Source organism: Panonychus citri, unplaced genomic scaffold, assembly GCF_014898815.1.
Source record: "Panonychus citri isolate SS breed McGregor unplaced genomic scaffold, ASM1489881v1 Contig00102, whole genome shotgun sequence".
Lineage (NCBI taxonomy): Eukaryota > Metazoa > Arthropoda > Arachnida > Trombidiformes > Tetranychidae > Panonychus > Panonychus citri.
The window spans coordinates 375,923-391,367 of NW_026515507.1; the positions used below are offsets into that span (position 1 = coordinate 375,923).

At 27.5% G+C, this 15,445-nt stretch overlaps 1 protein-coding gene across 1 annotated transcript in view; it reads left to right on the forward strand.

Moving 5' to 3' along the window:
* The window catches only part of LOC128388802 (uncharacterized), a 35,581-nt gene that overhangs the window by 7,162 nt on the left and 12,974 nt on the right, over positions 1–15,445 (forward strand). Inside the window, exon 3 of the mRNA XM_053348258.1 lies at positions 196–296. Within this exon, the coding sequence (XP_053204233.1) occupies positions 196–296 (101 nt within the window). The remainder of the gene's footprint in view (positions 1–195; positions 297–15,445) is intronic.

Here is a 15,445-nt window from a genome sequence, read left to right on the forward strand (position 1 = left end):
CTACAATCAAATGTAAATCACACTTTAAACTTAATTAATCTAATCTGGATTAAAGTTTTTAATACTTTGGTTTGGTCAACTTGAAACTAATCTTTACAAAATATGATGACGATGATTATATTACTTGATTATCAACAATCAAAGTTACAATTAACATGGTAATTAATATTTTCTTTTCTTTTCAATTAATTCCAGGGTGGATTTCGATTAGAGTTATTGGATCCCAATGAGAGACTATTATTAAATTTAACTCAATCAAATTTAACAGATTATTGGATTAAAGATGGAGACGTAACGTAAGTTACAATTAAAAATTTCTTTCCAATTCTTATGATAATCAATCAAGGTAACAATCAACAGTATTAATTGCTATTCACACTTGCTCATTGTCCAATTTTCTAAACCATTTATGACAATTTACTGTCAACAATTAAGATTATTCTCAATCAATTGATTGTCTGTGAACCATTTTCCCAATGATATTGGTAATTAATTATGATAGAAACAATTTCCTGACGATAAACACAACACCCTGTTTAACACTCAATCAGAACCCATCCTATAGTTTCTTACATTTGATTAATACACTTTAATTATCTTGATTAAGATCAATTTTAATTTAATCAAAATTAACAGTTAACAGCAGTCTATCCCAATACGTTTAATTGTTGAAATGATTTTATTAATTGTTACCTTTGGTTTTCAATGTTAAATCAACCTATGAGTCCTGAGCAACTCAGCCTGGTACCATAACCAAACATATAAACAATAAAAAAGAAACCACCAATACATTTAATCACTATTAATAATAAACAATCAGTTAATTAGTTTACTACAGACAGAATAGTTAATCATTAAATGGTTCAATTTTTCCTCCAATTTCAAGTTCAACAATTAACACAATCAACGTAATAATATTAATTGTTGGGTGTCTCAAGGTGGGATCAACTTTTGTTGTTGTTTTGAGTGACCATTGATTATTTTTGCTGTTTCTTTTGTTAATTGTAATTAACAATTTAATCACTGATTAATTATGGGCTGAGTCATTTTTCATCAGTCTATTAATATGCTGAGATTACAATTTAGCTAATTGCTTGAAGCTAAATTGTGTTGTTATTCAGTGATAAATCTAATCCATTGATAATCAATTATTTTATGGACTTAAAGTTTTAATATTTGATTAGAAATGTTGATTAACTAATTAACTAAATCAAGGTTATCAGAGACACTAAAAAATAGTTAGTTAGTTTAATAAATTAAAGTGATTATCTTAACAGATTACTAATAATACCCACAATTAGTATTGATTATCAGAACCAAATTAAGCTTGAAATCGATTAAATTAATTGGGAATTGGGAATGATTCTCATTGTTATCTTAATTGTTTTCCCGTTATTTTAACCAAATAAAAATTAAATCAACCTGATCGTTAGGAAAGAGAGAAACTTATATATAATATAATCGTTAATTGTTAATCATCATCACCATCATTAATATTATTACCAAATTGCATTGAACTTGAACGCTATCGCTAAATTGTTAACAATCAATATAACCAATGATATAACAATCAACTTTTCCTGTTTAAATGTTGGATCATTATTTTTACAGATAAACAGTTAACTTAATAACAATTTATGATATCTAATGGCTAGAATTGAACTTTCAAAGGAGAAAGAGATTAAATTGATTTTGTTCAACAATCAAGGTTACAATTTATCGGGTGAAACTTGATTGTTTGTATTAGTAACATTTTGTTACGTGCCGATAAGCTGATCAAATTGAATATCATTGTTATATTATTACTTGTTTGATTACTTTAGATATGATAGCTTTTCATTATTGATTGAATATCTTAATCAAGGATTTTCACTAATTTAGTAAATGAAAAATGAACGATAATCAATCAAAAAGTGTTGCTATTAAATTTGAATTTCCATGAAAAATTTCAAACTCATGTAAATGAAATTTTCGGGTGTATTTTGAGATAGGAACCCAAATTGCCAGTTATTTGTTGATAATGAGATTGTTTTTTCTTTTGCTGTTTATTTTATATGCAAGGAGGAGTTTCAATGTTATTAAATAAGTATCTTGATGATGATGAGCATCATCATCATCTTAAGGATAATTATCGTTATCATTATCGGTTGAAATTAAAAGTTCGCCGGCCTCTTATAAGAAATTTTTGATAGAACATTAATTTGATATAAAGAAAATGATTATCAACAAAGTAAGAGAGTCCAATGCTCCTTGTAAACGATGATATTAATTGATTAATTTGGTTATAATTTGTTATCATCAGAGTTTCATAAATAAACCAAGATCCAAATTCTTGCTACCATTTCCTGTTTCAAGGGTTGAAGATGATAATTATAATGATGATGATGATGATTCTCATCATGAATTAGATGCTGCTGTGAGGCGATAGAATGATAAATTCAACAAATTAAACTGAATCAACTTTCCCTTTAATCATAATTGTGACTATTATTAAACCTCACATGAACATGGATTCCTTGTTTTTTTTTTGGATTCAACTTCTTCACCATGAACATGTAATTTCACCAAGATTTTTGTATTAATTGCATCTCCCGCCTTTCCCTTGAGCTTTATCGGACTCGCCATTATCATTATCCTCTCTCACTTTACCTGTTTTATCATTTACAATTCACTTGATGATTTCATCGGAATACCTGAGTATGGAAATGATCATGTTTATGTAGTAAATATTAATGATTTTCCCCCCAATCGGTTGAATGAAGTATTGATAATGATTATGAACTTTTAATTATCTACCATAGTCTGATAATTAATTAACTAAACTATCAATTGCTGACATTACAGTTACACTTGATACAAATAGTATTGATAATGGTTATTGATCAATTATCTGTTGCAACCAATACATCAACAATTATCAGATTTGATGATCATCTCAATTTAATTTCATTCATATTCCCAATACCCTTGGATAATTTAACGATAGTGATAATCTACTGATCAATTTGAATTGTTATCAACTATAATCAATCAAAAATTAAATGTAAATTTTGTTAATCATTTAATTATATAGTTAAATTTCAACGTTGATTTCAAATCTTGGGGAAAATTTTTTTCCACTTCCTTATTATTGATTACAGTTTATTATTGATAATCAGGTAATTATTATTAATAGTAATATTTACCCAGGGAATTGTTAATTGTCTGTTATCCTTGAAAAAAAAGGCAAAGTTTATTTGTTGATTTAATTATTGCAAAGTAATTTAATTGTCATGATTATGATCAAGCTGATAGGTTGTAACTAAGCTTAATAAAAATCAGATTGTTATGTTGATTTATTTGTAGTTTTTTTGTCTGAATTCTGATTCAATGGAAAAATTTTCTCAGCAAATTCATTGATATTATTGAGTAAAAAAAATCTGAGATTCTGATCTGTTTTTTCAGGGTAAAAATTTTTACTTCTTATTAGGTTATATCAGTTTTGTCTCTTCCTTGAGTAACTTTATTCACTAATCATTGACAAACATAACAAATATTTGGGTGGCTTGGTTCACATGTTAACATGATGTTGATTGTTGTCCCAACAACCTGCTCATCCCATTATCATTTAGCAGGTCATCCAGATGATGAAGATGAAGATGAAGATGATAATGATGATGATGATACTTCAACTCCCCGTTGGGTGTAACTTTCCCTTTCACTTTTTCATTGATGAAAAAAAAAACTACAACAATCAACAATGAGTAAACTCCTACACATTAAGAAACATTTTCATGTAAAAATTTACTCTTATTTTCCATCCTTATCAATATACTTGATTCATCATCATCTTCCATGAAGTATTCTGATTAATCTTCATGTCATCATGTAGTCACCAATTAAATCTTAAATTAACACCATCTCGTCATCAGATATAATATTAAACAAAAAGCTCATCAACATTGTCAACATTTGTTTGATGTTATCGTTATCATCAACTATTAATACCTAAATAAGCTCACATCATCTTGAATAATCAAAGGGATGAGCAACAATTTAGATTAACCATTTCCGGATTAGTTTAAATGTTTAAAAGTGTCAATTTTTCATTTCTGTATCAAGATCAATTTGTTGTTGTTTTTTTCCTCTTAATTATGATGTAGGCAGAGTGTTAATTGTTCCTTAATCGCCTTCTCATACTCAGTCTTACAATTGAAAATCAAATGGTCTTGCCAAATATGCTTATTAATCAAGATAATTAGATTAAATTGTAACGGTTCCAATCAACCAAATCAATGGGCTCACCTTTTTAAATGAAAATCATTGTAACCTAATCAATATTAATACTTGTTTTGTTTTCCTTTCGTATGTTAATACAGTTACAAATTGTTAAATGGACGGAAAAATTGATCATGATTATCATCTTTTGATTAATAGGATAAAGATGATGCTGATTAAGTTAATTGTTATCAAATAGGCCTTACCAATTGCAATTTCATTTCCGTGTAATTGCAACTTATTTAATCACTTTCAACCTCAGGATATCCTGCAGAGTCTTAACCTTACCTTTTACCATTACAATCGTGATTAAGTTAACTAACTGATCAAAATTTATCCCAATTCTAAATAATAACAATTGATTGTTACAATCATTTACTATCCATTTATAATCCCATCCCTTAAATTGTTGATATACTTAAATGAATTAATTAATCTCTTTCTCTCTCTCTCTCTAAAAAGTAAAATATTTAACTGGATTAAGGTCTTAGGTTAAGTTACCTTGAAAATTGTTTCTTCTGGTCAAACAATTAACCATTTTCCTTTAATCATATTTGCTAATTGTTTACGAAAATTGTACAATATTTAATAATGGAAGGTCAATCATCTAAGAGAAATTTATTAACTTTAATCACTTCCACTTGTTAAATGATCAATTTAATTCTCTCGTAGATTTTATTTAATTTACTTTATGATGGATTTACAATTTGGATTATTATTATTATCCTAATACCCTCATAGTTATATTGTATTTTCAACAATGATTAAAATTGAGTTTATTGATTGTTGTTTGTTACCAATCAATTGTTGTTTTGTTTGGTTAGAGTGTTAAGAATACTAAAAAGATGGATAAGATTAACAGAAATTGATTGGATCCAATTGTATTAATCATCATCAGTAAATGACATTGACCTTACATGAAGTAGATTTAACTTGATTGTTTTCAAAGGAACAGGAAATGAGGTTAAGTATTGAATTGAAAGTGAAAAATATTCAACCAAATGAATACGATGAAAATATTATCATTGGTGATTGTTTATCAATTGAAACGTTTCTTAATCACGTTGATGGAGATAATCACTTTCAACTAATCTATACTGATACAATGTTTGATGAACATGATGATGAACATGATGATGAACATGTTGAATGGTTACAATTGATTAACGTTCCAGGTTTAATTGTCATAGAAAAGGACTGATGATAATCATGTTCTTGATGGTTCAATGAGTTTTACCTGAGTTTACCCAATGGTGAACAAGTAATCTGTCTTGTTTCAAGTCTTCTAATTAATAGAAAGGATATAATCAACTAGAAGGTTGAGAAAACCGACTCAGGAATGTTGATTCATCATTCTTCATGGTAGTTTCATCCCATGAAGAATATGATTGAAAAAATATCTTCCTTGTTTCTTGTTTTCTTTTTAACTTTCTCTTTACCTGAAAAGATTGACAAGTTATCATTTCCATCAAATTGTCATCTTGATCACCAAGAGTATTTATTAAGGTATCATCCTTATCCTCATCATCACAGTTTGACTTTTACCATGATTGACACTTTGGCTTGCTTAATTGTTAATTAAACACCACAAGGCAACTTTAATTATCACCAATTGAAACTTGAAATTTTCAAGTTCAGTATATTATCCAATCCATCATTTAATTTTCAAACTTTATTGTCTTTTTTTTCAAACAATTTAACTTGAAAAAAGTTGATTGTAATCAACATGAGTGAGATTTTCACTCCTCCTTTTACAGAATCGTTGCCTCCATTGATTAGCTCATGATAATTTATAAATATACACAAGATTAAAGTTTAGCATTTCAATTATCACATCATCATCTTCAATTTTTGATTAGCCGATTGCAATTAACTAATAACGATGATCACATTTAAACACCAAACCCAAATTTATGATTAAATATTATAATGATAATCCATCCTTACCTCTGATAATGTTAATTGTTTACACACCTTTTCCAAAGGGATAAGCTTTTAATACATTTATGTTTACATAATCAAATCTATTCTGTTGATTTCTAAATGATTGATCAAGATGATCAACCAAGATCAATCTCAATACTATTCATAATCAACACGATGTAACACCAACTTAGTTTTAAATTGATTGTTGTCAAAATTAACTTGTCAAGTTGATAACTAAACATCACATTGGAATCAAGTTAATTGTGTTTACTTGTTATTTATCATTTATATTTATGATTAATTTCAAATTTTATGGATTATTACAACATTACTACCTAATATTTTACGCGCTAATTAGACTTGATCATGTAATAATTACCATTTAAGGTTCACTAATACTAACACAATGCTGATTTCACTTACATGTATCATGAGGAAAGAGTGAAAATGAAGATTTTGATGTTGAATTGAAATTAGGGTTTACAGTAATTAGTTAATTATTAGTGAGAAACAATTGTAATTGTTAGAATCATAGTTGATTAGATTCTGTCATCTGATTGTGAACCTTACCATCAGCACACTTAACTAATGTTTCGTTGCAACGATTGAACCGTTCAAATGGTATCGTCAACAATTAATATTTTACTTTTTTCTTACCTGACAACATTTGTTAATCAACAATTAGTTAATTGTCTTACTCTTTTTGTTGTTGTTGTTGTTTTTTCATCTTACTATTTACATTTACAATCGTTGCCATTTTTTTTGTTTAGTTTTTTGTTTATATTTCTAATAGTTGAATGAGTTTTGATTGTGTTTAGTTGATTTGATTGGGTGAAAATTTGATTAATCATTTAGTTGATTAACTGATTATTTTGAACTGACCGATGGATGATCAATTTCATACTTATGGCCTTGATTTGATTGTAATTTCACCATGATAATTAAAACTAATTGGGTTGCACATTGAAAGTACAAAATGATCAATTTAAATTTTCACTAATTTAATTGTTAACAAATTGTTATCCTCGCTTGTACCTTAACTATTATTAGATTGAACAATCAATATTACGCTCAAAATAGTTACTGATATCAGCATCTGATTAAATATTATTAATATATCAATTTATCTATGCTAATTGTCCTCGGCACAATTTAAATTGTTACTGTTGTCAACCCAACAATTTGTAAAGGAAAAAAGTAAATTAGTTGATTTTAAATCGTGAACGTTGATTGTTGCGGATAATTATTTTAACTTTTTAGACGATTCTCTATTTAATATATTAGTATACGAAGTAAAGGGTGTCTGGAATAAGAGCACAAAAAGCTAAACACTGAATGAGAATAATTGGTTAGAGATAATGAAGAAAAAGATAAAAATGCGACAAAAACATTGCCATCTATCGACAGAAAAATTTTAATTAAATTAAGTCAACAAAATGACCACCAGATTCCTCTCTACATAAATTAATTCTTTTTTCAAAGTTCATAATTACGTTAATTAGAGTCGAAGGTTGAATCAATTTAATCTCATCTTCAATGAATTTTTTAAGTTGGTTTTTTGTTTTTGGTACTTTCTGTTTGACTTTATCATCTAAATACCCCCAAAGATAAAAATCTAAAGGATTGAGATCCTGAACATCATTTCCGCCTTCTGATGATTTTATTATTAGCTTTCAAAGATAGATCTATGTTGAAAGTCATGATAAACTTTTCAGTTCTGATAAAATATCGACCATATTTTGGTACTCATACTGATTGATATTATTTTCAATATGACCAATAATTAGTGTAAACATGGATACTAAAGGATGATACAGCTCATTAAAAAGTTGTTTCTAATGTTTTGATCTGTTAGACAAATTTCGTCTAACAGATCTATTAATATCGATGAAATATTAATCAAGTCTATTATTCTTTTGATGTAATTTCTGACTTGATGTTAAGGTTTATAATTCTTCTTAAATCACTAGATTTATTAATCAATCGTGCTATTTGTTTATGACAACGTATCATCATCTGATCATTTAACTGTTCTTTATGAGATTACTCTTACATTGATTAAGTTTAGATATGACAAGCATCAGAAACTTGCAAACTGAATTTTTCATTAACTGAATTTATAACGATTGACCTGAGAGCTGATTTACGTGGACAAGAAAGTTCATGACGATAATACTGTTTAATAACAAAAATTTTAACCTCTTCAGAATACATGATAATCAAATTCAAGACAATAATCAAAAATAATCAAAGAAAAACAAAGAAAAAATCAAAACAAAAATCAAAACAAATCAAAATCAGATGATTTAATTGTTAAGATGTAAATCTTGGTCTAATTTAATTTAATGTCCATCAATAGATGCAATGTTTTGATTTTATCATCTCAATTATTCTCATTCATTATGCTCATTCCAGACACCCTTTACATTGTAATTGTAACCAAATTGTAATCTATTTTGTAACAATCTAATTTGAATGATTTCTCTATTAGTTAGAATGTAAAAATAAATATATTGATTGTAATATGATCGCTAAATTGATTACAATTGATTTAGATAATCTCTCTTCCAATCAATGATTTCTATCATCAGATTAGTGATGCATTTAACTTGATTGTGGCTGTTGATGATTAGGATCATAATCATAATCATCATCATCATCATCATTATCATCACTTTCGTGAGGTTTGTAATAGGTTTTCATGCTAAGCATCATCATCTTAACCATCTTCATGTCAATTAAATCAACAATCAATGGTCAATCATTTACAATTAGAAAATGATAATCTCTCATATTATTAACTGTATTGATCTTAACTCTCCTCATCATTAACGATGATTACTTGATCATCTTTACAGTTAAATTGTCTTCTAATTATTTGGTGTGTATATAATCATCTTGTTAATTAATTTCCAAGTCTTAAATCAAATGATAATTTATTATTAATTTGCCAACTCTAACCTAACCATTAACAAGAATCACATTTACAAATCAGTTAATAGGGAAAGTGATCAATTGATTGAATTAAATGTTTTTTGTTTGATTTTTACCCTTTCATTGATTTGGTTCAACAATCAATTGTAAACTCAATCTTAACTGTTCATTGTTATTGATTGTGAAAATTGATCAACAATCAACATGTCCAATAGATGATGATGGTTCATGATCAGGTTGATTCTAATTAAAATGATTGATATTAAACGTAAACAATCAACAAATTGTTACCTCAATTAAATATTAGTTAGTTTTTCTGAATACTTTCCATGTTTTTGTTTTGTAATAATTATGGTTTATCATGATAATCAATTGATTGTTTGAACTTCCGTCATTGGTTAACTGTAATTGCTAATCTAATCTAATACAATCAATCATTTATCATCATCATCATTACCTTTAATTATCTTGTCAATTGGTCAACTCACATTTGAATTGACCCTTGTTTATATCAAGGTAATCAGTTGATTATTGTCTAATCACTTGTAGTTGATTAACAAGTATTCAAAATTAATTATCTCAATTGTTGATTTTGGTGACAAAATGATTCAATTAACTTTTTTTTCTGATTATGATCAACAATTTAACAGTAAATTTTGGTTCCTCTTTTACCTTGTGAAATAAAAAATGAAATATTTTCCTTAATCAACTTGATTAAAGTTAATTAATTAAGATCCGGAAGAAGGATGATTAAAATAGACTAATCAATTAATACGGTTGACAAATTAATGTTCACAATTTAATTTAAATCATGATAATCTCACCAATTTAATTTACTATTAAAATTTATTAAAGTTAAACAGAAGATTAAAAAAATTAACGATTCGATTGATCAACTTTTCTTCATCTTAATCACTAACTTTAATCAAAGTAATTATGTATTACTGAATTAGAAATAATCATGATTAATCAACCTCCACTAATCAATATCTTTCCTATTTGTGAGTGTTACTTTCAAAATGGAAAAAGTTTTCACTTTGATTACAATCAACTGATTGCTCCAACTAGTCCCTAATTGTATCTATTTGATTATCAATGAATTTTAAACTTCAGAAAACAAAATTTTCACATTAACTAATTTACTTAATTGTTTTCTACTGATTTTAAACAGATTGATGAATGTTAATCATGATTTATTAAATTGAAAAATTCAAAGTTAATCATGGTTAATTAGCTTGAAGGAAAAAAGTTCAGCATGAAACAAAACAAAAGTGAACTTGATTTTTGATGAAATGATAAAATTGAGCAATTTATATACATACAATTGATTGTAATAACAATTAATGGTATGGTAATGGTATGATTTAATTTGATCAACATGAATTTGGCTCTACAATTAAGGTAATAGTTTAACTAAACTGATTGTTGTGATTAGAGTTGTAACCAATCAACTGCTATTTGTCATTAGATAATCTAAATTGGAATTGATAATCAAATACTAATAGTATTTTACTGACTGGCTGTTATTTTCCTGGTTAAAGTGTGTTAATTATGGTTAATTTAGTTTTAATTATTCAAACAATTAGCTCTAGATGAAAACAATAAGGTTATTAAGGTTAAACACTATCGGTATTAATAGAGTTGAATTGGTTGATAATGAGGTTGACATATTAAATCCTTGTCCTCTCCACACCCTGACTATTATAAATTAGTTGATTTCCTGAGCTTAATCATGATTAATCTTCCGGTCAGCAGTAAATTTGACGCAGTTATCATCATTTATTCAAGATCAATAGTGAACAGGTAACAAAAAATATGAATAATTTATCTCATGCTGAATGATTAAGTTAAATACGAAAATAGTTAATGTAATCACTCTCTCATCATCTTTCATCATCATCAGTAAAAAGATGATGATGAGAGTGTGAATCGTTGAATCATCTTTTACCATGTAGTGTTTACAGGTAACAAAAATAAAACGTATCATTTCAGGTGATTAATTTTCTCAGGTTGATCTTTTTTTCTTTTCCATTAAAAGGAATACATTTTGTGAGAGATTCTTTGTCCATAATCAGTGATGAAGATGAGAGAGAGAGAGAGAGAAAATGAAAAATTCTGATAGCATTCTTTGAAAATCCCTAAAGGGGATCATTATCTTCATCTTCATCTTCATTCAAAAGATATTAGTTAGCAAAAAAAGAGGAGGTAAACAAAACTCAAGACCATCTCTGCCTATTTCATGGGGCTGATGATGATTCTATTGACTGGGAAATAGAGGAAGATCAGAAAACTATTATGAAGCAACAGGTAAGGTCAGAAACTTGGTCACCTCTGCCCCTTGCTAGTTGATTAAAGGAATATTAAGATAAAGTTGATAGTAACTTATCGATGTGTCCCGATGTTTTCCGGGTTGGGATAAAACAAGAAGAGAGAGAGAGAGAGAGAGACAAAAGAGATGAAGATGATAAAAGATGATAACAGGTCCCGTTTACCTGCCAAACTTGTAATCAAATATCTCAGGAAGCTCTGAAGTTTCATTGGAACTTGATTATTACTCTCCCACTTGCTCACTCATCCTCTATCTTATTTGTATTATCATCTAGCAATATTAATGCCTCAAGCTATTTAGTTTACCTGTTTAGTTTATTTTTTTGTTGTTTTTTTTACTTCATCTTCCTCACCTTAGCATGATAATAAATTACCTTTTACTCTGTACCATTGACCATCAGCATCATTAATGTTAAGGATGGAAAGAAATAATTTCCATTTTTCCTATCGATTATTATGATTCATATTTTGATTTCATTGATTGATAAAATTGCCATTTCTTATGATTTAGTTTCTTTACCCTTATATTATATCATTTACCTTAATTGTTATCAAATAATTATCATCGTCATCATAATTAAAATTACCTCTTATTTTATTATTTTTCACTTCATTATCATCAATTATGATTAGTTAATTTGATTTTCTTTTTCGTCCCTTTAATTTACAATCAAAATTCATTGTGACATTTTTGTCCCTCATCAACAAATTAACTTAAATGGCAATTTAATGTCATTAAATTGTCATGATAATCAGCTGATTATTGAGATTTTTGTTGCAAGAAAAAAAAGAGGATAATATAACAAGTAAGAAGCAATTAAATTGTTATAATACTTTTTGTTTGCACCCTAAATGATTAAACATTTATGTTGATTGTATGAAGTAAAATTAGCGAGTAAATCAAATTTATCAATCAACCAAATCAAATTTAAATTCAATATTCAACTTAATTGTGATGAGAGTATTATTTTCCCTTCATCCACTTTGTTGACAATAATGATCATGTCAACGGTTCTGATGATTATTATGTTAATACTTTTGTTGATTTGATTGTTTACCTGAATTTATCTTGATTAAGGTAATTACATGCATCTCGCTTTCAGATGAAACTTTTATTCAGTAAAATAAAAAGTGATCATCATGGTGAGTCAATTGAATCATTAATTGTTTGAAATTGATGATGAGTAAATCACCTAGTGCTATTAAAGAAATGACAATAACAATAACATAATTATGGTAATAATAACACTAAACATCAAATTGTTTACAATTAAATGGTTGATGGAAAAAAAAAAGTTTTCTTGTTTACTTTTTGTTGTTAACCTTTTTTTTTCATTCAAATTGTGAATGATTATTTTGTCATTTCGTTTATTTTGATTGTTGTTGATTTGAAATCGTCTAACTATTCATGATGATAATCAGCTTGGAGAATTTAATTGTAGCTGAAATTTTCGTTTTCTAATCCTGAAGCTTCCGTATATTAGAACTTTTTTTCATCTTCGAATTGTGACTAATTCCTTTCGTTCTGATTACTTTGTGTGTTCTTAACTTCGTCGACTAAATTGTGTGACAGTTCACATTAATCCATCTTCATCTCGATAATCTGCTAATCTTATCATCAACATAATGAATTCTGGTAAAGTTTTTTGTCAAATATTCACATGATAATAATAGTATTCAAGTTAATCACATTGCCCATGGTGAGAGTAAATTTATTCCGTGGGAAATTGATTAGACTTTAAGATTAATTGTTAGGTGTTGAATTGACCATAATGACCATGACTATGAATGAATATCATCATTAAAAAATCAACAATGACACAATAAGAGGGAAAATTAAACATACGAGACGAAAAAAAAATCTCACAATTGAGTTAACATTGAAACTATGGTCAACAATTTACAATCTTGTCCACTAGAGAGTAACTATTTCGTATTCATTACGTTAAGTTTTCATTGTTTACCAATAATTATCTGAACAATCAGTTAATCAGTCAATCAAATGAACCTTTTTAAATACACTTGACTGTAATGGTAAGAACTAAATCTAATCAGATTAATGCGATATAAGTTTGAATGAATCTCATGGATTATCATGGTGACTTAGAAATAGATTTTACGATTTCAATTGTTTTTCTTTTCATTATTACCTGTTAGCGATTTATTTTTTCCAATCAATTCTCAGGTAAATTCATTCATCTAACACTGAATCTCAGGTATAACCGGTTCTCTAATCATGAATTTTAATCAACTCAAAAAGCAACACTTTTCCGGCAACAAAGTTTTGTTTATCTATTATCATTAGATTATTATCACTACTTATTTACCTGTTCAGGTAAAAGTTTTACCTGTAACCTCAAACCTGGAAAATGAAAAGTTTCACCTTGTTGCTTTTTCTACTTGAGATTTTTTTCCTCTCTCTTGGCTTAAGAAAATAAGAGACAAATTTGATTACCAGTGACAGGTAAAAAGAGATCATGGTTATTCATTGGGATGATCATGATGATTATTCAGTGTAATCATCATGAAGATTATATATGATGAAGGTAGTTGATTGAAACATATCATTGAGTGTGGTTACTTTTCATTCTGAATTTTTACTTGATCATCAATAACAAAATTTAGGAAGACATTGCATCTGTTTATGAGGAAGAAGTTTCAATCATGATGATAATGTTTATCATCTTTACCTTCATCCTTATTCTTGACCAAAGGTGGAAAAGCAGAGTAGGAAATGTTTTCTCTGACATTGAATTACCCTCAGGGTAAAATTAAATGTTGATTAACCTTTAGCTTAATTTTTTCTCTCTCTCTTCTTCCAAATCTTCAATTGGTATTAGTATCTGGTTTTCTTGATTGTGACCTTCAAGCAACAATTTACCAGTTTTTCTCATTTAATTTGATTAAATTTCAATCATTAGATTAACAGATTAGTATTGATTTTTTGAAATATCAATTATCATTGATTAGTTGATTTAATTTGTTTCATCGTTACAATCATTTTATTACTATTCTTACATTATTTTTATTATCATCTTTTGGTCAACAGTTTAGTGTTTCTCTTGATATAATCAACTTGATTATCTGAATGAATTTAGTTAATCTTTCGTATTTCTTATATTATTATAATATAATCAATGGACACTAATTACAAGTGATTAACTGATCAATTCTGAAAAGAAACAGTAATAAAATCAATTATAAATTAGGCCAAAATCAGTAGGAAAAAGTATCAACCTTTTTCTGAATATTATCATTTCTCTAATTTTTATTATATCATTTTCATATTTTGATTGTTGGTCAGTTGATTAGTTGATTAGTTGTTTAACTGTTATGTTTATGTTGTTGCTGTTGTTACAATTAAACTAATCAACGTTGACCACAATCAAGACAATCAACCTTGAGAAATAGTTTTTTTTTTCATTCACTTTCATTTTCAATTGTTGATCTGGTTCATTGTTTCCAGTTGCTCCTTTTTTTATATAAATCAAATTAAATTGAATCAGGTTTGGTCAGTAATCAATGGCTACTCTTTCATTATGTCCAATGATTTGGCACAAGGTCTACTGACCACTACGACTACTGATTGAGAAGTTAAACTAACTGCACTTAATTACTATTATCTCAATTTAATTGTTGACCACCATTATTATTATCGAAAAATAATTAAAACCTTATTCATTGTAATATTTTCTTAATTGTTGATATTGGTATTATAAACTAATAATGAAACCAGGATTATAATTTCATTTAGGTTTCAGATTAAATCATCATTGATCTAGTTGGTGATTTCTTGTTTAATTGTTCATCTTATTTATCTATTGATTAACTGGTAAATTGTTAATTTGTTTCTAATCAATCAGCCTTTACGTTGAACTATGGGTTTGGCTCAACTTAGCCAATCGTTTATGATGATTGGTGGGATTAGATGATGATTAGGATGAGGATGATGATGAAGATGAAGATGAAGATGATGAAGATGATGAAGATGATGAAGATG